Source organism: Oncorhynchus clarkii, chromosome 18 (assembly GCF_045791955.1).
Source record: "Oncorhynchus clarkii lewisi isolate Uvic-CL-2024 chromosome 18, UVic_Ocla_1.0, whole genome shotgun sequence".
Taxonomy (NCBI): domain Eukaryota; kingdom Metazoa; phylum Chordata; class Actinopteri; order Salmoniformes; family Salmonidae; genus Oncorhynchus; species Oncorhynchus clarkii.
The window spans coordinates 1,008,453-1,033,669 of record NC_092164.1 but is presented as its reverse complement, the minus strand read 5'-3'; the positions used below and the strand labels follow the sequence as shown (position 1 = coordinate 1,033,669).

General features: G+C 50.3%; 1 protein-coding gene across 2 annotated transcripts; it reads right to left on the bottom strand.

Moving 5' to 3' along the window:
• Positions 1 to 2,178: 2,178 nt before the first annotated feature.
• On the bottom strand, positions 2,179 to 25,180 carry LOC139372816 (serine/threonine-protein kinase 24-like). Of its 2 annotated transcripts, XM_071112622.1 has the most exons (12): positions 24,885 to 25,180; positions 24,448 to 24,498; positions 24,161 to 24,356; positions 18,951 to 19,181; positions 16,781 to 16,837; positions 15,192 to 15,300; positions 12,952 to 13,109; positions 12,108 to 12,293; positions 9,925 to 10,076; positions 9,243 to 9,417; positions 3,892 to 4,028; positions 2,179 to 2,674 (listed from the first exon to the last, which is right to left on the bottom strand). In XM_071112622.1, exons 3-12 carry the CDS (start codon positions 24,200 to 24,202, stop codon positions 2,635 to 2,637), a joined length of 1,287 nt encoding a protein of 428 aa, XP_070968723.1. In that variant the 5' UTR covers positions 24,203 to 24,356; positions 24,448 to 24,498; positions 24,885 to 25,180; the 3' UTR covers positions 2,179 to 2,634. The 2 variants fall into 2 exon arrangements, with proteins under 2 accessions (XP_070968723.1, XP_070968722.1); XM_071112621.1 differs by having other exon boundaries at positions 24,448 to 25,180.
• Positions 25,181 to 25,217: the final 37 nt, after the last annotated feature.

Below are 25,217 nucleotides of genomic sequence, written 5' to 3'. Positions count from 1 at the left end.
GAGAGGAGCAGGGGGGAGTCAGGAGACCACAGAGAGGAGCAGGGGGAGTCTGGAGACCACAGAGAGGAGCAGGGGGGAGTCAGGAGACCACAGAGAGGAGCAGGGGGAGTCTGGAGACCACAGAGAGGAGCAGGGGGAGTCTGGAGACCACAGAGAGGAGCAGGGGGGAGTCTGGAGACCACAGAGAGGAGCAGGGGGGAGTCTGGAGACCACAGAGAGGAGCAGGGGGAGTCTGGAGACCACAGAGAGGAGCAGGGGGGAGTCTGGAGACCACATAGAGGAGCAGGGGGGAGTCTGGAGACCACAGAGAGGAGCAGGGGGGAGTCTGGAGACCACAGAGAGGAGCAGGGGGGAGTCTGGAGACCACAGAGAGGAGCAGGGGGAGTCTGGAGACCACAGAGAGGAGCAGGGGGGAGTCTGGAGACCACATAGAGGAGCAGGGGGGAGTCTGGAGACCACAGAGAGGAGCAGGGGGAGTCTGGAGACCACAGAGAGGAGCAGGGGGGAGTCAGGAGACCACAGAGAGGAGCAGGGGGAGTCAGGAGACCACAGAGAGGAGCAGGGGGGAGTCAGGAGACCACAAATAGGAGCAGGGGGGAGTCTGGAGACCACAGAGAGGAGCAGGGGGAGTCTGGAGACCACAGAGAGCAGCAGGGGGAGTCAGGAGACCACAGAGAGGAGCAGGGGGGAGTCAGGAGACCACAGAGAGGAGCAGGGGGAGTCAGGAGACCACAGAGAGGAGCAGGGGGGAGTCAGGAGACCACAAATAGGAGCAGGGGGGAGTCAGGAGACCACAGAGAGGAGCAGGGGGGAGTCAGGAGACCACAGAGAGGAGCAGGGGGGAGTCAGGAGCCCACAGAGAGGAGCAGGGGGAGTCTGGAGACCACAGAGAGGAGCAGGGGGGAGTCTGGAGACCACAGAGAGGAGCAGGGGGGAGTCTGGAGACCACAGAGAGGAGCAGGAGGGAGTCTGGAGACCACAGAGAGGAGCAGGGGGGAGTCAGGAGACCACAGAGAGGAGCAGGGGGGAGTCAGGAGATCACAGAGAGGAGCAGGGGGGAGTCAGGAGATCAGAGAGGAGAGATCATAGAGAGGAGCAGGGGGGAGTCTGGAGACCACAGAGAGGAGCAGGAGGGGGGGGGGGGTCGGGGGTGGTACTCAGGTTTTAGGGGTGGTAGGGGGGGGGGGGGGGGGGGGGTTGGTTGCATTTGATTCTTCAGGCATGGTGCTGCAGAGACACAGGTTAGTTAACTCTGGTTCCAGTCAGTCAGTCAGTCAGACGGACTGGGTCCATACTGATGAGTCTCCCTCTGGTTCCAGACAGACTGGGTCCATACTGATGGGTCTCCCTCTGGTTCCAGACAGACTGGGTCCATACTGATGAGTCTCCCTCTGGTTCCAGACAGACTGGGTCCATACTGATGGGTCTCCCTCTGGTTCCAGACAGACTGGGTCCATACTGATGGCTCCTCCTCTGGTTCCGTCAGACTGGGTCCATACTGATGAGTCTCCCTCTGGTTCCGTCAGACTGGGTCCATACTGATGGGTCTCCCTCTGGTTCCAGACAGACTGGGTCCATACTGATGGGTCCTCCTCTGGTTCCAGTCAGTCAGTCAGGCAGACTGGGTCCATACTGATGGGTCCTCCTCTGGTTCCAGTCAGTCAGTCAGGCAGACTGGGTCCATACTGATGGGTCCTCCTCTGGTTCCAGTCAGTCAGTCAGGCAGACTGGGTCCATACTGATGAGTCTCCCTCTGGTTCCAGACAGACTGGGTCCATACTGATGGGTCCTCCTCTGGTTCCAGACAGACTGGGTCCATACTGATGGGTCCTCCTCTGGTTCCAGACAGACTGGGTCCATACTGATGAGTCTCCCTCTGGTTCCAGACAGACTGGGTCCATACTGATGAGTCTCCCTCTGGTTCCAGACAGACTGGGTCCATATTGATGGGTCTCCTCTGGTTCCAGACAGACTGGGTCCATACTGATGGGTCTCCCTCTGGTTCCAGACAGACTGGGTCCATACTGATGGGTCTCCTCTGGTTCCAGACAGACTGGGTCCATACTGATGGGTCTCCCTCTGGTTCCAGACAGACTGGGTCCATACTGATGGGTCTCCTCTGGTTCCAGACAGACTGGGTCCATACTGATGGGTCCTCCTCTGGTTCCAGACAGACTGAGTCCATACTGATGGGTTCTCCTCTGGTTCCAGTCAGACTGGGTCCATACTGATGGGTCCTCCTCTGGTTCCAGACAGACTGGGTCCATACTGATGAGTCTCACTCTGGTTCCGTCAGACTGGGTCCATACTGATGGGTCCTCCTCTGGTTCCGTCAGACTGGGTCCATACTGATGGGTCCTCCTCTGAGAAGCAGTGTCTCCTTGCTCTTGGGTTAATTCTCCAGCAGTGTTAAGAGTGACTGGGCTCTACTGCCCCCTCTGATCTCCACAGGTTTATCAAGTTACTAAAAGAGGCCTTGGAGTTGATCACCAAGCGTCGGGTGTGTTCAGGGTTCTCCAGCAGGAATGTGTGACGGACACCTATGGTGTTATCCAGGCTGACCTCTAACCTCTGACTGGACCACAGACAGGGGGCGGGACCTGGGAGAGGCGGGCTGGGGCAGAGAGCCAATCACTAGGGAGAAGAGCACGAAGACTTCCTGCCTGAAGAAAATCTAAGAGAGAGGAGAGAGAAGATAGGTTAGGACAGTGGACAGGTGTGGGTTTAGATGTATCTATAGGGGTTAGTGGTAGGGTACTAGGGTTAGTGGTAGGGTACTAGGGTTAGCGGTAGGGTACTAGGGTTAGCGGTAGGGTACTAGGGTTAGTGGTAGGGTACTAGGGCTATAGGGGCTGGTGGTAGGGTACTAGGGTTAGCGTTAGGGTACTAGGGCTATAGGGGCTAATGGTAGGGTACTAGGGTTAGCGGTAGGGTACTAGGGTTAGCGGTAAGGTACTAGGGCTATAGGAGCTAGTGGTAGGGTACTAGGGTTAGTGGTAGGGTACTAGGGTTAGTGGTAGGGTACTAGGGTTAGTGGTAGGGTACGAGGGTTATAGGGGTTAGTGGTAGGGTACTAGGGCAATAGGGGCTAGTGGTAGGGTACTAGGGTTATAGGGGCTAGTGGTAGGGTACTAGGGTTAGTGGTAGGGTACTAGGGTTAGTGGTAGGGTACTAGGGTTAGTGGTAGGGTACGAGGGTTATAGGGGTTAGTGGTAGGGTACTAGGGCTATAGGGGCTAGTGGTAGGGTACTAGGGTTATAGGGGCTAGTGGTAGGGTACTAGGGTTAGTGGTAGGGTACTAGGGCTATATGGGCTAGTGGTAGGGTACTAGGGTTAGTGGTAGGGTACTAGGGTTAGTGGTAGGGTAATAGGGGTATAGGGGCTAGTGGCAGAGTACTAGGGATATAGGGGTTAGAGGTAAGGGTACTAGGGCTATAGGGGCTAGTGGTAGGGTACTAGGGTTATAGGGGTTAGTGGTAGGGTACTAGGGTTATAGGGGTTAGCGGTAGGGTACTAGGGCTATAGGGGCTAGTGGTAGGGTACTAGGGTTAGTGGTAGGGTACTAGGGGTATAGGGGCTAGTGGTAGGGTACAAGGGTTAGGTTAGTGGTAGGGAACTAAGGTTATATGGGTCTGTGGTAGGGTACTAGGGTTATAGGGGTTAGTGGTAGGGTACTAGGTTATAGGTGTTTGTGGTAGGGTACTAGGGCTATAGGGGCTAGTGGTAGGGTACTAGGGTTATAGGGGTTAGTGGTAGGGTACAAGGGTTAGGTTAGTGGTAGGGTACTAGGGTTATAGGGGTCTGTGGTAAGGTACTAGGGTTAGTGGTAGGGTACTAGGGTTATAGGGGTTAGTGGTAGGGTACTAGGGTTATAGGGGATAGTAGTCACACCTCTGCAGTCTGTTAACCAGCTGTGTGACCAGGGAGTCAGAGATCCCAGGGTAGGCCTCCTCAGCTAGGAGAATAGCTTCTCTCAGTTCATCTAGAGCCATGGGATTCCCATTCACTGCCTCCTGACGCTGCTTCAACTGGAGAGACGGGAACAACAGGGTTAGGAGGGAGGACAGAGAGAAGGGAACAACAGGGTTAGGAGGGAGGACAGAGAGAAGGGAACACAACAGTGGTAGGAGGGAGGACAGAGAGAAGGGAACACAACAGGGTTAGGAGGGAAGACAGAGGGAAGGGAACACAACAGGGTTAGGAGGGAGGACAGAGAGAAGGGAACGCAACAGGGTTAGGAGGGAGGACAGAGAGAAGGGAACACAACAGGGTTAGGAGGGAGGACAGAGAGAAGGGAACACAACAGGGTTAGGAGGGAGGACAGAGAGAAGGGAACACAACAGGGTTAGGAGGGAGGACAGAGAAGGGAACACAACAGTGGTAGGAGGGAGGGCAGAGAGAAGGGAACACAACAGGGTTAGGAGGGAGGACAGAGAGAAGGGAACAACAGGGTTAGGAGGGAGGACAGAGAGAAGGGAACACAACAGGGTTAGGAGGGAGGACAGAGAGAAGGGAACACAACAGTGGTAGGAGGGAGGACAGAGAGAAGGGAACACAACAGGGTTAGGAGGGAGGACAGAGAGAAGGGAACACAACAGGGTTAGGAGGGAGGACAGAGAGAAGGGAACACAACAGGGTTAGGAGGGAGGACAGAGAGAAGGGAACACAACAGGGTTAGGAGGGAGGACAGAGAGAAGGGAACACAACAGGGTTAGGAGGGAGGACAGAGAGAAGGGAACAGCAGGGTTAGGAGGGAGGACAGAGAGAAGGGAACAGCAGGGTTAGGAGGGAGGATAGAGAGAAGGGAACAGCAGGGTTTAGGAGGGAGGACAGAGAGAAGGGAAAAGCAGGGTTAGGAGGGAGGACAGAGAGAAGGGAACACAACAGTGGTAGGAGGGAGGACAGAGAGAAGGGAACAGCAGGGTTAGGAGGGAGGACAGAGAGAAGGGAAAACAACAGGGTTAGGAGGGAGGACAGAGAGAAGGGAACAGCAGGGTTAGGAGGGAGGACAGAGAGAAGGGAACAGCAGGGTTAGGGGGGAGGACAGAGAGAAGGGAACACAACAGGGTTAGGAGGGAGGACAGAGAGAAGGGAACAGCAGGGTTAGGAGGGAGGACAGAGAGAAGGGAACAGCAGGGTTAGGAGGAAAGCACAGAGAGAAGGGAACAGCAGGGTTAGGGGGGAGGACAGAGAGAAGGGAACACAACAGGGTTAGGAGGGAGGACAGAGAGAAGGGAACAGCAGGGTTAGGAGGGAGGACAGAGAGAAGGGAACAGCAGGGTTAGGGGGGAGGACAGAGAGAAGGGAACACAACAGGCGTTGTTGTAGCAGGGTAGTGTGGTGACTGACAGCAGACAGACAGTATGTTGTAGCAGGGTAGTGTGGTGACTGACAGCAGACAGACAGTATGTTGTAGCAGGGTAGTGTGGTGACTGACAGCAGACAGACAGTATGTTGTAGCAGGGTAGTGTGGTGACTGACAGCAGACAGACAGTATGTTGTAGCGGGGTAGTGTGGTGACTGACAGCAGACAGACAGTATGTTGTAGCGGGGTAGTGTGGTGACTGACAGCAGACAGACAGTATGTTGTAGCGGGGTAGTGTGGTGACTGACAGCAGACAGACAGTATGTTGTAGCAGGGTGGTGTGGTGACTGACAGCAGACAGACAGTATGTTGTAGCAGGGCGGTGTGGTGACTGACAGCAGACAGACAGTATGTTGTAGCAGGGTAGTGTGGTGACTGACAGCAGACAGACAGTATGTTGTAGCAGGGTCGTGTGGTGACTGACAGCAGACAGACAGTATGTTGTAGCGGGGTAGTGTGGTGACTGACAGCAGACAGACAGTATGTTGTAGCAGGGCGGTGTGGTGACTGACAGCAGACAGACAGTATGTTGTAGCAGGGTAGTGTGGTGACTGACAGCAGACAGACAGTATGTTGTAGCGGGGTAGTGTGGTGACTGACAGCAGACAGACAGTATGTTGTAGCGGGGTAGTGTGGTGACTGACAGCAGACAGACAGTATGTTGTAGCGGGGTAGTGTGGTGACTGACAGCAGACAGACAGTATGTTGTAGCAAGGTAGTGTGGTGACTGACAGCAGACAGACAGTATGTTGTAGCAGGGTAGTGTGGTGACTGACAGCAGACAGACAGTATGTTGTAGCGGGGTAGTGTGGTGACTGACAGCAGACAGACAGTATGTTGTAGCAGGGTAGTGTCGTGACTGACAGCAGACAGACAGTATGTTGTAGCGGGGTAGTGTGGTGACTGACAGCAGACAGACAGTATGTTGTAGCAGGGTAGTGTGGTGACTGACAGCAGACAGACAGTATGTTGTAGCGGGGTAGTGTGGTGACTGACAGCAGACAGACAGTATGTTGTAGCAGGGTAGTGTGGTGACTAACAGCAGACAGACAGTATGTTGTAGCAGGGTAATGTGGTGACTGACAGCGGACAGACAGTATGTTGTAGCAGGGTAGTGTGGTGACTGACAGCAGACAGACAGTATGTTGTAGCAGGGTAGTGTGGTGACTGACAGCAGACAGACAGTATGTTGTAGCGGGGTAGTGTGGTGACTGACAGCAGACAGACAGTATGTTGTAGCAGGGTAGTGTGGTGACTGACAGCAGACAGACAGTATGTTGTAGCAGGGTAGTGTGGTGACTGACAGCAGACAGACAGTATGTTGTAGCAGGGCGGTGTGGTGACTGACAGCAGACAGACAGTATGTTGTAGCAGGGTAGTGTGGTGACTGACAGCAGACAGACAGTATGTTGTAGCAGGGTAGTGTGGTGACTGACAGCAGACAGACAGTATGTTGTAGCGGGGTAGTGTGGTGACTGACAGCAGACAGACAGTATGTTGTAGCAGGGTAGTGTGGTGACTGACATCAGACAGACAGTATGTTGTAGCGGGGTAGTGTGGTGACTGACAGCAGACAGACAGTATGTTGTAGCAGGGTAGTGTGGTGACTGACAGCAGACAGACAGTATGTTGTAGCGGGGTAGTTGGGTGACTGACAGCAGACAGACAGTATGTTGTAGCGGGGTAGTGTGGTGACTGACAGCAGACAGACAGTATGTTGTAGCAGGGGTAGTGTGGTGACTGACAGCAAACAGACAGTATGTTGTAGCGGGGTAGTGTGGTGACTGACAGCAGACAGACAGTATGTTGTAGCAGGGTGGTGTGGTGACTGACAGCAGACAGACAGTATGTTGTAGCGGGGTAGTGTGGTGACTGACAGCAGACAGACAGTATGTTGTAGCGGGGTACTGTGGTGACTGACAGCAGACAGACAGTATGTTGTAGCGGGGTAGTGTGGTGACTGACAGCAGACAGACAGTATGTTGTAGCAGGGTAGTGTGGTGACTGACAGCAGACAGACAGTATGTTGTAGCAGGGTAGTGTGGTGACTGACAGCAGACAGACAGTATGTTGTAGCAGGGTAGTGTGGTGACTGACAGCAGACAGACAGTATGTTGTAGCAGGGTAGTGTGGTGACTGACAGCAGACAGACAGTATGTTGTAGCAGGGTAGTTGTGTAAGGGGACCATATTTGGAACTATGAACATAATTTTGTCAAACAGATTGTGAACCCAGAAGTTTGAATTTGATTCTAGGTGGGACAATAAAGATAAGTATTTTGTTAGGGTTTAGGGGCAGACTTATGTCATCAGGAGATGAGGTGACTGCCTGCGCATGGCCGGGGGTTGGGTTGGTCTGTCTGACCATGGCCTGGGGATTTGTTTGGTCTGTCTGACCATGGCCGGGGGTTGGGTTGGTCTGTCTGACCATGGCCGGGGGTTGGGTTGGTCAGCCTGCGCATGGCCGGGGGTTGGGTTGGTCTGTCTGACCATGGCCGGGGGTTGGGTTGGTCTGTCTGACCATGGCCGGGGGTTGGGTTGGTCAGCCTGCGCATGGCCGGGGGTTGGGTTGGTCTGTCTGACCATGGCCGGGGGTTGGGTTGGTCTGTCTGACCATGGCCGGGGGTTGGGTTGGTCTGTCTGACCATGGCCGGGGGTTGGGTTGGTCTGTCTGACCATGGCCGGGGGTTGGGTTGGTCTGCCTGACCATGGCTGGGGGTTGGGTTGGTCTGTCTGACCATGGCCGGGGATTGGGTTGGTCTGTCTGACCATGGCCGGGGGTTGGGTTGGTCTGCCTGACCATGGCCGGGGGTTGGGTTGGTCTGTCTGACCATGGCCGGGGGTTGGGTTGGTCTGTCTGGCCATGGCCGGGGGTTGGGTTGGTCTGTCTGACCATGGCCGGTGGTTGGGTTGGTCTGTCTGACCATGGCCGGGGGTTGGGTTGGTCTGTCTGACCATGACCGGGGGTTGGGTTGGTCTGTCTGGCCATGGCCGGGGGTTGGGTTGGTCAGCCTGCGCATGGCCGGGGGTTGGGTTGGTCTGCCTGACCATGGCCGGGGGTTGGGTTGGTCTGTCTGACCATGGCCAGGGGTTGGGTTGGTCAGCCTGCGCATGGCCGGGGGTTGGGTTGGTCTGTCTGACCATGGCCGGGGGTTGGGTTGGTCTGTCTGACCATGGCCGGGGGTTGGGTTGGTCAGCCTGCGCATGGCCGGGGGTTGGGTTGGTCTGTCTGACCATGGCCGGGGGTTGGGTTGGTCTGTCTGACCATGGCCGGGGGTTGGGTTGGTCTGTCTGACCATGGCCGGGGGTTGGGTTGGTCTGTCTGACCATGGCCGGGGGTTGGGTTGGTCTGCCTGACCATGGCCGGGGGTTGGGTTGGTCTGTCTGACCATGGCCGGGGATTGGGTTGGTCTGTCTGACCATGGCCGGGGGTTGGGTTGGTCTGCCTGACCATGGCCGGGGGTTGGGTTGGTCTGTCTGACCATGGCCGGGGGTTGGGTTGGTCTGTCTGGCCATGGCCGGGGGTTGGGTTGGTCTGTCTGACCATGGCCGGTGGTTGGGTTGGTCTGTCTGACCATGGCCGGGGGTTGGGTTGGTCTGTCTGACCATGGCCGGGGGTTGGGTTGGTCTGTCTGGCCATGGCCGGGGGTTGGGTTGGTCAGCCTGCGCATGGCCGGGGGTTGGGTTGGTCTGCCTGACCATGGCCGGGGGTTGGGTTGGTCTGTCTGACCATGGCCAGGGGTTGGGTTGGTCTGTCTGACCATGGCCGGGGGTTGGGTTGGTCTGTCTGACCATGGCCGGGGGTTGGGTTGGTCTGTCTGACCATGGCCGGGGGTTGGGTTGGTCTTTCTGTGCTATGACAGGGGAGAGCTTCTTACTTCGGCCAGAGAAGGAGAGATGATGGTGGAAAACAGCCTCCCTGAAATGCCTCCACTCTCCACTTCCTGTCCCTCTCCCCCGTTCTGCAGTTTCTTAGGATCCTTCTCTCTGATGGTGAAGATCCAGTCATCACTCCCAAAGTTGTTCCCGCCTGACGCCTGCCCATCCTGCTCCCTGATTGGACAAGATAGACCAGAGTCAGGACTCTAATTGGCTCAGCACAGCATGACTCAATAGCCTTGGTTAAAGTAGTGCACTGCAAAGGGAAGAGGGTTCCATTTAGTATGCAGTCTAGGTCTGATCCTGACTTACGAGTCAGACTCGTCTGAGTTGGACTCTGCCTGCAGTCTAGGTCTGATCCTGACTTACGAGTCAGACTCGTCTGAGCTGGACTCTGCCTGCTGTCTGGTCTGCCTAGGTCTGATCCTGACTTACGAGGCAGACTCGTCTGAGCTGGACTCTGCCTGCTGTCTGGTCTGCCTAGGTCTAATCCTGACTTACGAGTCAGACTCGTCTGAGTTAGACTCTGCCTGCAGTCTAGGTCTGATCCTGACTTACGAGTCAGACTCGTCTGAGCTGGACTCTGCCTGCTGTCTGGTCTGATCCTGACTTACGAGGCAGACTCGTCTGAGCTGGACTCTTGCCTGCTGTCTGGTCTGCCTAGGTCTGATCCTGACTTACGAGTCAGACTCGTCTGAGCTGGACTCTGCCTGCTGTCTGGTCTGCTCAGCCTTCCACCTCCTGTATCTATCCACCAGCTCTGTCAGGTACGATGTCTTCTTGGCGTGACGCACAATCAGCTTGTGTTTCAACAGCTCTTTGGCAGTGGGCCTCTGCAGAGAGAGAGGGGGAAAGGGAAGGAGGAAAGCGGAAGGGATGAGAAGGAAGTTTAAGCAAGGTGAGGAGTGGATAGACAGGACTGGATACAGAGAGGGTAAAACTATGCAGGCACAGATGCACAAATTACTTCCAAATGCTCTCTGATATTGCCAGGCCAGCGAATGGAAGTAAAATCAGTTGAAAGCAGGTAGGAAACACCTTCAAGCCCCAACGGAACACTTCAAAGGGAAGTAAAACCAGTTGAAACCAGTTAGGTTCGGGGTTTAAACGTGTTTCCTAACAGAACACTTCAAAGGGAAGTACAACCAGTTGAAACCAGTTAGGTTTGGGGTTTAAACGTGTTTCCTAACAGAACACTTCAAAGGGAAGTAAAACCAGTTGAAACCAGTTAGGTTTGGGGTTTAAACGTGTTTCCTAACAGAACACTTCAAAGGGAAGTACAACCAGTTGAAACCAGTTGAAACCAGTTAGGTTTGGGGTTTAAACGTGTTTCCTAACAGAACACTTCAAAGGGAAGTACAACCAGTTGAAACCAGTTGAAACCAGTTAGGTTTGGGGTTTAAACGTGTTTCCTAACAGAACACTTCAAAGGGAAGTACAACCAGTTGAAACCAGTTAGGTTTGGGGTTTAAACGTGTTTCCTAACAGAACACTTCAAAGGGAAGTACAACCAGTTGAAACCAGTTGAGACCAGTTAGGTTTGGGGTTTAAACGTGTTTCCTAACAGAACACTTCAAAGGGAAGTACAACCAGTTGAAACCAGTTAGGTTTGGGGTTTAAACGTGTTTCCTAACAGAACACTTCATAGGGAAGTAAAACCAGTTGAAACCAGTTAGGTTTGGGGTTTAAACGTGTTTCCTAACAGAACACTTCAAAGGGAAGTAAAACCAGTTGAAACCAGTTAGGTTTGGGGTTTAAACGTGTTTCCTAACAGAACACTTCAAAGGGAAGTACAACCAGTTGAAACCAGTTAGGTTTGGGGTTTAAACGTGTTTCCTAACAGAACACTTCAAAGGGAAGTACAACCAGTTGAAACCAGTTAGGTTTGGGGTTTAAACGTGTTTCCTAACAGAACACTTCAAAGGGAAGTACAACCAGTTGAAACCAGTTGAAACCAGTTAGGTTTGGGGTTTAAACGTGTTTCCTAACAGAACACTTCAAAGGGAAGTACAACCAGTTGAAACCAGTTAGGTTTGGGGTTTAAACGTGTTTCCTAACAGAACACTTCATAGGGAAGTAAAACCAGTTGAAACCAGTTAGGTTTGGGGTTTAAACGTGTTTCCTAACAGAACACTTCAAAGGGAAGTAAAACCAGTTGAAACCAGTTAGGTTTGGGGTTTAAACGTGTTTCCTAACAGAACACTTCAAAGGGAAGTAAAACCAGTTGAAACCAGTTAGGTTTGGGGTTTAAACGTGTTTCCTAACAGAACACTTCAAAGGGAAGTAAAACCAGTTGAAACCAGTTAGGTTTGGGGTTTAAACGTGTTTCCTAACAGAACACTTCAAAGGGAAGTAAAACCAGTTGAAACCAGTTAGGAAACACGTTTAAACCCCAAACCTAACTGGTTTCAACTGGTTTTACTTCCCTTTGAAGTGTTCTGTTAGGAAACACGTTTAAACCCCAAACCTAACAGAACACTTCAAAGGGAGGTAAAACCAGTTGAAACCAGTTAGGTTTGGGGTTTAAACGTGTTTCCTAACAGAACACTTCAAAGGGAAGTAAAACCAGTTGAAACCAGTTAGGTTTGGGGTTTAAACGTGTTTCCTAACAGAACACTTCATAGGGAAGTAAAACCAGTTGAAACCAGTTGAGACCAGTTAGGTTTGGGGTTTAAACGTGTTTCCTAACAGAACACTTCAAAGGGAAGTAAAACCAGTTGAAACCAGTTGAGACCAGTTAGGTTTGGGGTTTAAACGTGTTTCCTAACAGAACACTTCATAGGGAAGTAAAACCAGTTGAAACCAGTTAGGTTCGGGGTTTGAAAGTGAACACTTCTGAAGCCTAACTTTAAAGGAACACTTACGAAGCTTGGCTCCTTGTTTAGGCAGGCCTCCACAAACTCCTTGAGGGGCTTGCTGTAGTTCCCCTCCAGGGTAGGAGGGGTGTTCTTTGGGATAAGGAACAGCACTTTCATCGGGTGTAGCTCAGAGTGTGGGGGTTCTCCTTTAGCCAGCTCTATACATGTTATACCCAGAGACCAGATGTCTGCCTGCAACACAGAGGGGACAGGGAGAGAGATGTTTTCACCTTCGGACCATCCAAAATGACACCCTACTGTTTATATAAAAGTCATGACTTTTGACCCGAGTCCTATGGGCTAGTGTACTATATAGGGAATAGGGTGCCAATTCAGATGTAGACCTTGTGTGGCATTTGGGATAACGTCTTTGTTGTCATTATAAACAGAACTTCCTGTATGACCCCTGAGTCGTAGGCTGACTAACCTCTGACCTCTCACCATAGAGTCGTAGGCTGACTAACCTCTGACCTCTCCGCATAGAGTCGTAAACTGACTAACCTCTGACCTCTCACCATAGAGTCGTAGGCTGACTAACCTCTGACCTCTCACCATAGAGTCGTAGGCTGACTAATCTCTGACCTCTCACCATAGAGTCGTAGGCTGACTAACCTCTGACCTCTCCACATAGAGTCGTAGGCCGACTAATCTCTGACCTCTCACCATAGAGTCGTAGGCTGACTAACCTCTGACCTATCACCATAGAATCGTAGGCTGACTAACCTCTGACCTCTCACCATAGAGTTGTAGGCTGTCTAACCTCCGACCTCTCACCATAGAGTCGTAGGCTGACAAATCTCTGACCTCTCACCATAGAGTTGTAGGCTGACTGTAACCTTCGACCTCTCACCTTACAGTCGTAGGCTGACTGCTTGATGACCTCTGGAGCCATCCAGAAGGGCGTGCCAACGAAGGTGCTGCGTTTGAGCTGGGTGTCTGTTAGCTGTCCTGCCACCCCAAAGTCTGCCAGCTTCACCTCCCCACGCTCCGACAGCAGGACGTTGGCAGCTGAGGGAGAGATGAGAGCAGTTTGGATCACAATGAAGCCAGGGGTAGGACCGACCAGGACTCAAACCCAGAATGGAACTAGGGGGTAGGACCGACCAGGACTCAAACCCAGAATGGAACTAGGGGGTAGGACCGACCAGGACTCAAACCCAGAATGGAACTAGGGGGTAGGACCGACCAGGACTCTAACCCAGGATGGAACTAGGGGGAAGGCCCGACCAGGACTCAAACCCAGAATGGAACTAGGGGGTAGGACCGACCAGGACTCAAACCCAGAATGGAACTAGGGGGTAGGCCCGACCAGGACTCAAACCCAGAATGGAACTAGGGGGTAGGACCAACCAGGACTCAAACCCAGAATGGAACTAGGGGGAAGGCCCGACCAGGACTCAAACCCAGAATGGAACTAGGGGGTAGGCCCGACCAGGACTCAAACCCAGAATGGAACTAGGGGCTAGGCCCGACCAGGACTCAAACCCAGAATGGAACTAGGGGCTAGGCCCGACCAGGACTCAAACCCAGAATGGAACTAGGGGGAAGGCCCGACCAGGACTCAAACCCAGAATGGAACTAGGGGGAAGGCCCGACCAGGACTCAAACCCAGAATGGAACTAGGGGGTAGGACCGACCAGGACTCAAACCCAGAATGGAACCAGGGGGAAGGCCCGACCAGGACTCAAACCCAGAATGGAACTAGGGGGTAGGACCGACCAGGACTCAAACCCAGGTCCAGAGACTGTCAACCCAACACCTTAAACGTTACACCAAGAGAGACAAACCCCTTGAGGAGGAGGTCACTAGTTGTGGGTTAATGTCACTCATTCTAATCTTGACAACTCACTGTTCACGTCATAGAAAATGACCCCTACATTAACACTGTCAGTACTGTTGATGTCTATGTACCTTCTACATTAACCCTGTCAGTACTGTTGATGTCCCTGTACCTTCTACATTAACCCTGTCAGTACTGTTGATGTCCCTGTACCTTCTACATTAACCCTGTCAGTACTGTTGATGTCTATGTACCTTCTACATTAACCCTGTCAGTACTGTTGATGTCCCCGTACCTTCTACATTAACCCTGTCAGTACTGTTGATGTCCCTGTACCTTCTACATTAACCCTGTCAGTACTGTTGATGTCTATGTACCTTCTACATTAACCCTGTCAGTACTGTTGATGTCTATGTACCTTCTACATTAACCCTGTCAGTACTGTTGATGTCCCCGTACCTTCTACATTAACCCTGTCAGTACTGTTGATGTCTATGTACCTTCTACATTAACCCTGTCAGTACTGTTGATGTCTATGTACCTACTAGTATCCCTGTTAGTCCCTACTAGTATCCCTGTTAGTCCCTACTAGTATCCCTGTTAGTCCCTACTAGTATCCCTGTTAGCCCCTACTAGTATCCCTGCTAGCCCCTACTAGTAGCCCCTACTAGTATCCCTGTTAGCCCCTACTAGTATCCCTGTTAGCCCCTACTAGTATCCCTGTTAGTTAGGTTAGTCCCTACTAGTATCCCTGCTAGCCCCTACTAGTATCCCTGTTAGTTAGGTTAGCCCCTACTAGTATCCATGCTAGCTAGGTTAGCCCCTACTGGTATCCATGCTGGCTAGGTTAGCCCCTACTGGTATCCATGCTGGCTAGGTTAGCCCCTACTAGTATCCATGCTAGCTAGGTTAGCCCCTACTGGTATCCATGCTGGCTAGGTTAGCCCCTACTAGTATCCATGCTAGCTAGGTTAGCCCCTACTGGTATCCATGCTAGCTAGGTTAGCCCCTACTGGTATCCATGCTGGCTAGGTTAGCCCCTACTAGTATCCATGCTAGCTAGGTTAGCCCCTACTGGTATCCATGCTGGCTAGGTTAGCCCCTACTAGTATCCATGCTAGCAATGTTAGCCCCTACTGGTATCCATGCTAGCTAGGTTAGCCCCTACTGGTATCCATGCTAGCTAGGTTAGCCCCTACTGGTATCTATGCTAGGTTAGCCTCTACTGGTATCCATGCTAGCTAGGTTAGCCCCTACTGGTACCCATGCTAGCTAGGTTAGCCCCTACTGGTATCCATGCTAGCTAGTACCTTTGATATCTCTGTGTATCTTCTTCTCTGAGTGGAGGTATTCCAGACCCTTCAGAATCTCTCTGAGGATGGTGGCGATCTGAGTCTCATCCAGCAACCCCGGCTCCAACTGGAAAAACCACACAACCGCCTCTGTTAGCTAGGACAACTCACACAACCGCGCCAGTTAGCTAGGACAACTCACACAACCTCCCCTGTTAGCTAGCACAACTCACACAACCGCCCCTGTTAGCTAGCACAACTCACACAACCGCCCCTGTTTGCTAGCACAACTCACACAACCGCCCCTGTTAGCTAGGACAACTCACACATCTACCCCTGTTAGCTAGCACAACTCACACAACCGCCCCTGTTAGCTAGCACAACTCACACAACCGCCCCTGTTAGCTAGGACAACTCACACAACCGCCCCTGTTAGCTAGCACAACTTACACAACCTCCCCTGTTAGCTAGCACAACTTACACAACTCACACAACCTCCCCTGTTAGCTAGCACAACTCACACAATCACCCCTGTTAGCTAGCACAACTTACACAACCTCCCCTGTTAGCTAGCACAACTCACACATCTCACACAACCACCCCTGTTAGCTAGCACAACTCACACAATCACCCCTGTTAGCTAGCACAACTTACACAACCACCCCTGTTAGCTAGCACAACTCACACAACCTCCCCTGTTAGCTAGCACAACTCACACAACCGCCCCTGTTAGCTAGCACAACTTACACAACCACCCCTGTTAGCTAGGACAACTCACACAACCTCCCCTGTTAGCTAGCACAACTTACACAACCTCCCCTGTTAGCTAGCACAACTTACACAACCTCCCCTGTTAGCTCGCACAACTCACACATCTCACACAACCTCTCCTGTTAGCTAGCACAACTTACACAATCACCCCTGTTAGCTAGGACAACTCACACAACCTCCCCTGTTAGCTAGCACAACTTACACAACCTCCCCTGTTAGCTAGCACAACTCACACAACCTCCCCTGTTAGCTAGCACAACTTACACAACCTCCCCTGTTAGCTAGCACAACTCACACAACCTCCCCTGTTAGCTCGCACAACTCACACATCTCACACAACCTCCCCTGTTAGTTAGCACAACTTACACAACCACCCCTGTTAGCTAGCACAACTCACACAACCTCCCCTGTTAGCTCGCACAACTCACACATCTCACACAACCTCCCCTGTTAGTTAGCACAACTTACACAACCACCCCTGTTAGCTAGCGCAACTCACACAACCTCCCCTGTTAGCTCGCACAACTCACACATCTCACACAACCTCCCCTGTTAGCTAGCACAACTTACACAATCACCCCTGTTAGCTAGGACAACTCACACAACCTCCCCTATTAGCTAGGACAACTCACACAATCACCCCTGTTAGCTAGGACAACTCACACAACCTCCCCTGTTAGCTAGGACAACCTCCCCTGTTAGCTAGCACAACATACACAACCTCCCCTGTTTGCTAGCACAACTTACACAACCGCCCCTGTTTGCTAGCAAAACTCACACAACCGTTAGCTAACACAACGTCCACATATCGTCTGACTACTGGTAACATCACTTACCAGATCTAATGCCGAGCCTCCCCCTAGATACTCCATAATGATCCACAGCTTGGCCTCCTGAAGCAGACAAGAGAAGCCAGTTACAGAGGCCCTGTTAGGACAGGGGTTGGTTCCTCCAAATCTGTAGCAATAAGTGCTGATGCCCTGAGAAGCTCTGTCTGGTGGGAGTCAGGAGTCTTTTATCCTGGTTTCATTTGGGATTAAATAGAGAGAAGTGGGAAGTGAGATTAAAATGATGTTAAATCCTTTCCTACTAACATGACGATGGTCCTAAATATCAGCCTGTGGGCCAGATGTCTGCAGGGGAGTAGCACTTTCCCTTCGGTTCTTCTATCTAGTGGCTCTAACTGTTAAGTATCTAGGCCAGAAAAGAGGACACTTTGCTGAAGTATAGTATGTTTAGAGAACAACCTGGAAAAGCCTTCAACAGGGGGGTTTAATGGGACAGCAGGGGGGGTTTATGGGACAAAAGGGGGGTTTATGGGACAGCAGGGGTAGTTTATGGGACAACAGGGGGGTTTATGGGACAGCAGGGGGGTTTATGGGACAACAGGGGGGTTTATGGGACAACAGGGGGGTTTATGGGACAACAGGGGGGTTTATGGGACAGCAGGGGGGTTTATGGGACAACAGGGGGGTTTATGGGACAACAGGGGGGTTTATGGGACAGCAGGGGTAGTTTATGGGACAGCAGGGGGTTTATGGGACAACAGGGGGGTTCAGTGGGACAACAGGGGGGTTTATGGGACAGTGGTATAGAGGTACAGTGGGACAACAGGGGGGTTTATGGGACAGTGGTACAGTGGTACAGCAGGGGGGTTTATGGGACAGTGGTATAGAGGTACAGTGGGACAACAGGGGGGTTTATGGGACAGTGGTTCAGTGGGACAACAGGGGGGTTTATGGGACAGTGGTGTAGAGGTACAGTGGGACAACAGGGGGGTTTATGGGACAGTGGTATAGAGGTACAGTGGGACAACAGGGGGGTTTATGGGACAGTGGTTCAGGGGGACAACAGGGGGGATTATGGGACAGTGGTATAGAGGTACAGTGGGACAACAGGGGGGTTTATGGGACAGTGGTTCAGTGGGACAACAGGGGGGTTTATGGGACAGTGGTTCAGTGGGACAACAGGGGGGTTTATAGGACATTGGTATAGAGGTACAGTGGGACAACAGGGGGGTTTATGGGACAGTGGTATAGAGGTACAGCGGGACAACAGGGGGGTTTATGGGACAGTGGTTCAGTGGGACAACAGGGGGGTTTATGGGACAGTGGTACAGTGGGACAACAGGGGGGTTTATGGGACAGTGGTACAGTGGGACAACAGGGGGGTTTATGGGACAGAGGTACAGTGGGACAACAGGGGGGTTTATGGGACAGTGGTTCAGTGGGACAACAGGGGGGTTTATGGGACAGTGGTACAGTGGGACAACAGGGGGGTTTATGGGACAGAGGTACAGTGGGACAACAGGGGGGTTTATGGGACAGAAGTTCAGTGGGACAACAGGGGGGTTTATGGGACAGTGGTACAGTGGGACAACAGGGGGGTTTATGGGACAGTGGTTCAGTGGTACAGCAGGGGGGTTTATGGGACAGTGGTATAGAGGTACAGTGGGACAACAGGGGGGTTTATGGGACAGTGGTTCAGTGGGACAACAGGGGGGTTTATGGGACAGTGGTTCAGTGGGACAACAGTGGGGTTTATGAGACAGTGGTTCAGTGGGACAACAGGGGGGTTTATGGGACAGTGGTATAGTGGTTCAGTGGGACAACAGGGGGGATTATGGGACAGTGGTATAGAGGTACAGTGGGACAACAGGGGGGTTTATGGGACAGTGGTTCAGTGGGACAACAGGGGGGGTTATGGGGCAGTGGTTCAGTGGGACAACAGGGGGGTTTATGAGACAGTGGTTCAGTGGGACAACAGGGGGGTTTATGGGACAGTAGTTCAGTGGGACAACAGGGCGGTTTATGGGACAGTGGTATAGAGGTACAGTGGGGGTTTATGGGAGGGTGGTTCGGTGGTTCAGTGGGACAACAGGGGGGTTTATGGGACAGTGGTGCTCACTTTGAGATAGGAGACATAGAACTTGGTGATGAAGGGGCTGTCACACTGACCTCTCCTGCTCCATAACCTTTAACCCTGACCCCTAACCCTATGACCTACCTTCAGGTATGATCCATAGTACTTGGTGATGAAGGGGCTGTCACACTGACTCAACACAGTGATCTCCTGCTGAATATCCTCCATCTCATCCTCAGCCTCCTCCAGGTCAATGATCTTAATGGCCACCACCTTCTGAGTCCTGTTGTCTATTCCTTTAAACACCTCACCAAACGAGCCTTTACCGATCCTCTCCAACTTAGTGAACAGCTCCTCTGGGTCTGCCTTCAGGTTCTACAGGAGGAGAAGGGAGAGAGGGAGGGGGGGAGGGGGAGGAGAAGGGAGGGGGAGAGGGAGGAGAAGGGAGGGAGAGAGGGAGGGGGAGGAGGGAGGGAGAGAGGGAGGGGGAGGAGAAGGGAGGGAGAGAGGGAGGGGGGAGGAGGGAGGAGAAGGGAGGGAGAGAGGGAGGAGAAGGGAGGGAGAGAGGGAGGAGAAGGGAGGGAGAGAGGGAGGGGGGGGAGAGAGGGAGGGGGAGGAGGGAGAGAGGGGGGAGAAGGGAGGGACAGAGGGAGAAGGGAGGGAGAGAGGGAGGGGGAGGAGAGAGGGAGGAGAAGGGAGGGAGAGAGGGAGGGGGAGGAGAGAGCAGCAGTGTTTAGAAGTTGATTACTTGACATGTGATAAGAGTTAAACAATATCAGGCAGCATTATTTTGTGAACAACATGTTGCAACACTGCAGCAATGATGAAGCCAAGAAGTCCTCTTTATAGCGAACAGAATATTGAATTAAGGAGTCCTCTTTATAGCGAACAGAATATTGAATAAAGGAGTTATCTTCTGTTTCCATGACACAACCTGGGACTAGGATGTCGCTCTGCTTTGACCCTAACCTTACAGTACTCTCCCCTGGCCCTGACCTCTGACCTTAACCCTAACCTGGGACTAGGATATCACTCTGCTGTGACCCTAACCCTACAGTACTCTCCCCTAACCCTACAGTACTCTCCTCTGGTCCTGACCACTGACCCTAACCCTACAGTACTCTCCCCTGGTCCTGACCTCTGACCCTAACCCTACAGTACTCTCCCCTGGTCCTGACCTCTGACCCTAACCCTACAGTACTCATCTTGGAAAGTATTCAGACCCCTTGACTTTCCCCCCACACCATTGCATTACAGCCTCATTGTAAGATGGGTTAAATCATTTTTATCCCCTTCAATCTACACACAATACCCCATTATGACATCACAATATCCCATAATGACATCACAATACCCCATAATGACATCACAATACTGCATAATGACATCACAATACCCCATAATGACATCACAATACTGCATAATGACATCTCAATACCCCATAATGACATTACAATACCCCATAATGACATCTCAATACCCCATAATGACATCACAATACCCCATAATGACATCTCAATACCCCATAAGGACAAAGCAAAAACTGGTTTGTAGACATTTTTGAAATTGTATTACATTTTTTTTTTTTTAAACCCGTTAATATCACATTTACATAAGTATTCAGACCCTTTACGAAGTACTTTATTGAAGCACCTTTGACAGCGATTACAGCCTCGAGTCTTCTTGGGTATGACGCTACAAGCTTGGCACACCTGTATTTGGGGAGTTTCTCCCATTCTTCTCTGTAGATCCTCTCAAGCTCTGTCAGGTTGGATGGGGAGCGTCGCTGCACAGCTATTTTCAGGTCTTTCCAGAGATGTTCGATCGGGTTCAAGTCCGGGCTCTGGCTGGGCCACTCAAGGACATTCAGAGACTTGTCCCAAAGCCACTCCTGCATTGTCTTGTCTGTGTGCTTAGGGTAGTTGTCCTTCGCCCCAGGCGGTGGTCCTGAGTTTGCAGGTTTTCATCAAGGATCTCTCTGTACTTTGCTCCATTAATCTTTCTCTTGATCCTGACTAGTCTCCCAGTCCCTGCCGCTGACAAACATCCCCACAGCATGATGCTGCCACCACCATGCTTCACCGTAGGGATGGTGCCAGGTTTCCTCCAGACGTGACACACTGCATTCAGGCCACAGAGTTCAATCTTGGTTTCATCAGATCAGAGAATCTTGTTTCTCATGGTCTGAGGGTCCTTTAGGTGCCTTTTGGCAAACTCCAAGCAGGCTGTCATGTGCCTTTTACTGAGGAGTGGCTTCCATCTGGCCACTCTACCAGAAAGGCCTGATTGGTGGAGTGCTGCAGAGATGATTGTCCTTCTGGAAGGCTCTCCCATCTCCACAAAGGAACTCTGGGGCCCTGTCAGAGTGACCATTGGGTTCTTGGTCACCTCCCTGACCTGGCCCTTCTGGAAGGCTCTCCCATCTCCACAGAGGAACTCTGGGGCCCTGTCAGAGTGACCCTTGGGTTCTTGGTCACCTCCCTGACCAAGGCCCTTTTACCCCGATTACTCAGTTTGGCCGGGCGGCCAGCTCTAGGAAGAGTCTTAGTGGTTCCAAACTTCTTCCATTTAAGAATGATGGAGACCACTGTGTTTTGGGGGACTTTCAATGCTCCAGACATTTTTTGGTACACTACCCCAGATTGGTGCCTCGACACAATCCTGTCTCGGAGCTCAACAGACAATTCCTTCAACCTAATGGCTTAGTTTTAGTTCTGACATGCTGTGGGACCTTATATAGACAAGTGTGTACTTTTCCAAATAATGTTCAATCAATTGAATTTAACACGAGTGGACTCCAATCTAGTTGTAAAAACATCTCAAGGATGATCAATGGAAACAGGATGCACCTGAGCTCAATTTCCAGTCTCATAGCAAAAGGGTCTGAATACTTATGTAAATAAGGTATTTCTGTTTTTTATTTTCAGAAATTAGCAAACATGTCTAAAAACCTGTTTTTGCTTTGTCATTATGGGGTATTGTGATGTCATTATGGGGTATTGTGATGTCATTATGGGGTATTGTGTAGATTGATGAGGAAAACAATGTAATTTAATCCATTTTAGAATAAGGCTGTAATGTAACAACATGTGGAAAAAGTGAAGGGGTCTGAATACTTTCCAAATGCTTTGTACAGAGCAACATTATTTTGACTAGTTATTCACTGTGTATTTATTCCTTGTGTCCCCATTTCAATTATTTATTGTTGTAATCTAACTCTGCTTTGTTGGAAAAGGATCCGTAAGTGAGCATTTCACCGTTAGTCTACACCTGTTGTTTACCAAGCAGGTGACAAATAACATTACATTTTTCAGTAATTCCATTTCCGATTTGGTAAGAGAATTACGAGTTTTAAATCACTTAATTCATTAGCAAAGTTGATATGAGTAAAAACACTAAGTAATGGGTGGGTCTACCTTTACTTGTTAATTTGTGAACTTTCATTATCCTTCCTCCTCACGAGGGAGAGAAATTAGAAAATATCTTAAAGACGGAGGTTTTTGGTAACGGAATTACAAGACAATGTTTCTTAACTTACATAAGGCAAATCATTGGATATTAGTTGGCAAGGGTCTTCAACAATTTTGTGTTTTGATGTATTTCTTATACATTTTACGACTTTCTGCTAGACGTTGTTCAAGACCCCTTTTTCATCTGACCAGAAATCAAAGCCTTTGCTTATTCCTCATTGTTATGATGGAAAACGGTTGGAAAATATATATATAGAGCTTAATTATAAAAATATATTTATAGACTTATTCCTCATTGTTATGATGGAAAACGGTTGGAAAATATATATATAGAGCTTAATAAAAATATATATTTATAGACAAAGCTTTCATTTGACACCCAATTCGACACGCTCCTATGAACTTCACATTTTGGTGCTCATGGGTAATTTTAGAAGGAAATGCCCTTAGCTGTTCCACCTCTCAGAAACCAACACACAACACTCAGCTCATGGAAAACACTGGTCTACTGTAGGCTAGATATGATGTACAAACATATGACTTGGCAACCAGCTGTATTCAAGTACAGATTTGAACAGGTCACATTTCAGGAATAGATGTCAGTCAGTGAGCTGTTTTTGGTTAAAATCTTCAGCCTAGTTTAGAGAGTCCTCTGTTTTCCAGTGCTTTAGCCTAGCTTAGAGAGTCCTCTGTTTTCCATTGCTTTAGTCTTTAGCCTAGCTTAGAGAGTCCTCTGTTTTCCATTGCTTTAGCGTAGCTCAGAGGATCCTCTGTTTTCCATTGCTTTAGTCTTTAGCCTAGCTCAGAGGATCCTCTGTTTTCCATTGCTTTAGCGTAGCTCAGAGGATCATCTGTTTTCCATTGCTTTAGCCTAGCTCAGAGAATCCTCTGTTTTCCATTGCTTTAGCCTAGCTCAGAGAATCCTGTTTTCCAGTGCTTTAGTCTTTAGCCTAGCTCAGAGAATCCTGTTTTCCATTGCTTTAGCCTAGCTCAGAGAATCCTCTGTTTTCCATTGCTTTAGTCTTTAGCCTAGCTCAGAGAATCCTCTGTTTTCCAGTGCTTTAGTCTTTAGCCTAGCTCAGAGAATCCTCTGTTTTCCATTGCTTTAGTCTTTAGCCTAGCTCAGAGAATCCTGTTTTCCAGTGCTTTAGTCTTTAGCCTAGCTCAGAGAATCCTATTTTCCAGTGCTTTAGTCTAATCATAGCAGAAACACTCAGTTGTTGATTGAACCTCTCTCAAAATACTGCTGTTTGTGTGCTGGACCTAAGAAAGTCACAAAATTATGTTTGTTCCTTTTAGTCATCAGTATGGGGTAGCCCCAATGTGACTCCTAGGATAATTTAATGTTAAATATTGTACTAGCCTATTATTGGACATGCAGAATGAACTAAGGGAATTCACTGTCTCTCTCTATCGGCAGCATGCTGTGCTTATGGTGCATGTCTTTAGTATTGTTAACATCAGGTGACAGCAGGTGAGGGCTAGCTTCAGTATATAACACTATGGAGCATGTCTTTAGTATTGTTAACATCAGGTGAGGGCTAGCTTCAGTATATAACACTATGGAGCATGTCTTTAGTATTGTTAACATCAGGTGACAGCAGGTGAGGGCTAGCTTCAGTATGTAACACTATGGTGCATGTCTTTAGTATTGTTAACATCAGGTGACAGCAGGTGAGGGCTAGCTTCAGTATATAACACTATGGAGCATGTCTTTAGTATTGTTAACATCAGGTGAGGGCTAGCTTCAGTATATAACACTATGGAGCATGTCTTTAGTATTGTTAACATCAGATGACAGCAGGTGAGGGCTAGCTTCAGTATGTAACACTTTGGTAAGGTGTACTTTAACTAGCTACTTGACATGAGGTGAAAACAGCATACCTGCATCCCTGGCAGGCTACTCTGAACCGGAGAGTGAGCCATGTCACCTGTCGACAGTCTGACCAGCTATAACAGCTAACTAGCTGGTCACTAGTTACAACCCCAGAATACACAAGGTCGGTCCGACGGGGGATGGCGTCGAGCGTCCTTATCGATGCATCTTGCTTCCTTATCGATGCGTCCTTATCAATGCGTCGAGCGTCCTTATCGATGCGTCTTGCTTCCTTATCGATGCGTCCTTATCGATGCATCTTGCTTCCTTATCGATGCGTCCTTATCAATGCGTCTTGCGTCCTTATCGATGCGTCCGGCGTCCTTATTGATGCGTCCTGTGAATCCTTCCCCAACAAGCGCCGTACAAAGTTAAAACATGTCGACTCGGCCACGAAAACCTTGTGGTATTAGCAAGCTAGTTAGTGTCTACCCCTGACTAGCTGCACAATGACAACAAATCAACCAGGAAAACAAATAGCTGCACAATGACAACAAATCAACCAGGAAAACAAATAGCTGCACAATGACAACAAATCAACCAGGAAAACAAATAGCTGCACAATGACAACAAATCAACCAGGAAAACAAATAGCTGCACAATGACAACAAATCAACCAGGAAAACAAATAGCTGCACAATGACAACAAATCAACCAGGAAAACAAATAACTAGCTGACAACGTAAGCTGGACCGAACTAGTGAACGGTTTCAATGTATTATTTTTTTTTACCGTAAAGTTCATTCACGATCTAATATCACTGATTATCTATCGGACTACTGGCTGTCACGTCGTTATCCGACGGGTCCTTCATCCCGCAGCCAGAAAACAACATATTTGGTCCTGCGTCTCGCAAACATAAACCCAAATTCAATAGATATGAAACGCTCCGATCTTGTAATCGTTTTGGCTAACTTAAAATCCAAAAAAGGCCATTTACACGCTGTCAACTATACATATTAGCTGTGTTTTGTTCCTCATTTTCCTCCTGTCCTATCCACCATCTTGTCAGTGCTGTCGCAACTGGCGGATCCATATCGACGCTAAGCAGAGCGTTGGACGCGC

Excerpts from the sequence above, each read along its gene's own strand:
- LOC139372816 (XM_071112621.1), bottom strand. The coding sequence starts at position 24,202 with ATGGCTCACTCTCCGGTTCAGAGTAGCCTGCCAGGGATGCAG. Across the intron at positions 16,838-18,950 it reads ACTATGGATCATACCTGAAG|GAGGCCAAGCTGTGGATCAT; the intron begins GTAGGTCATAGG and ends TGTCTGCTTCAG. Across the intron at positions 13,110-15,191 it reads GATACACAGAGATATCAAAG|CTGCCAACGTCCTGCTGTCG; the intron begins GTACTAGCTAGC and ends TCTCTCCCTCAG.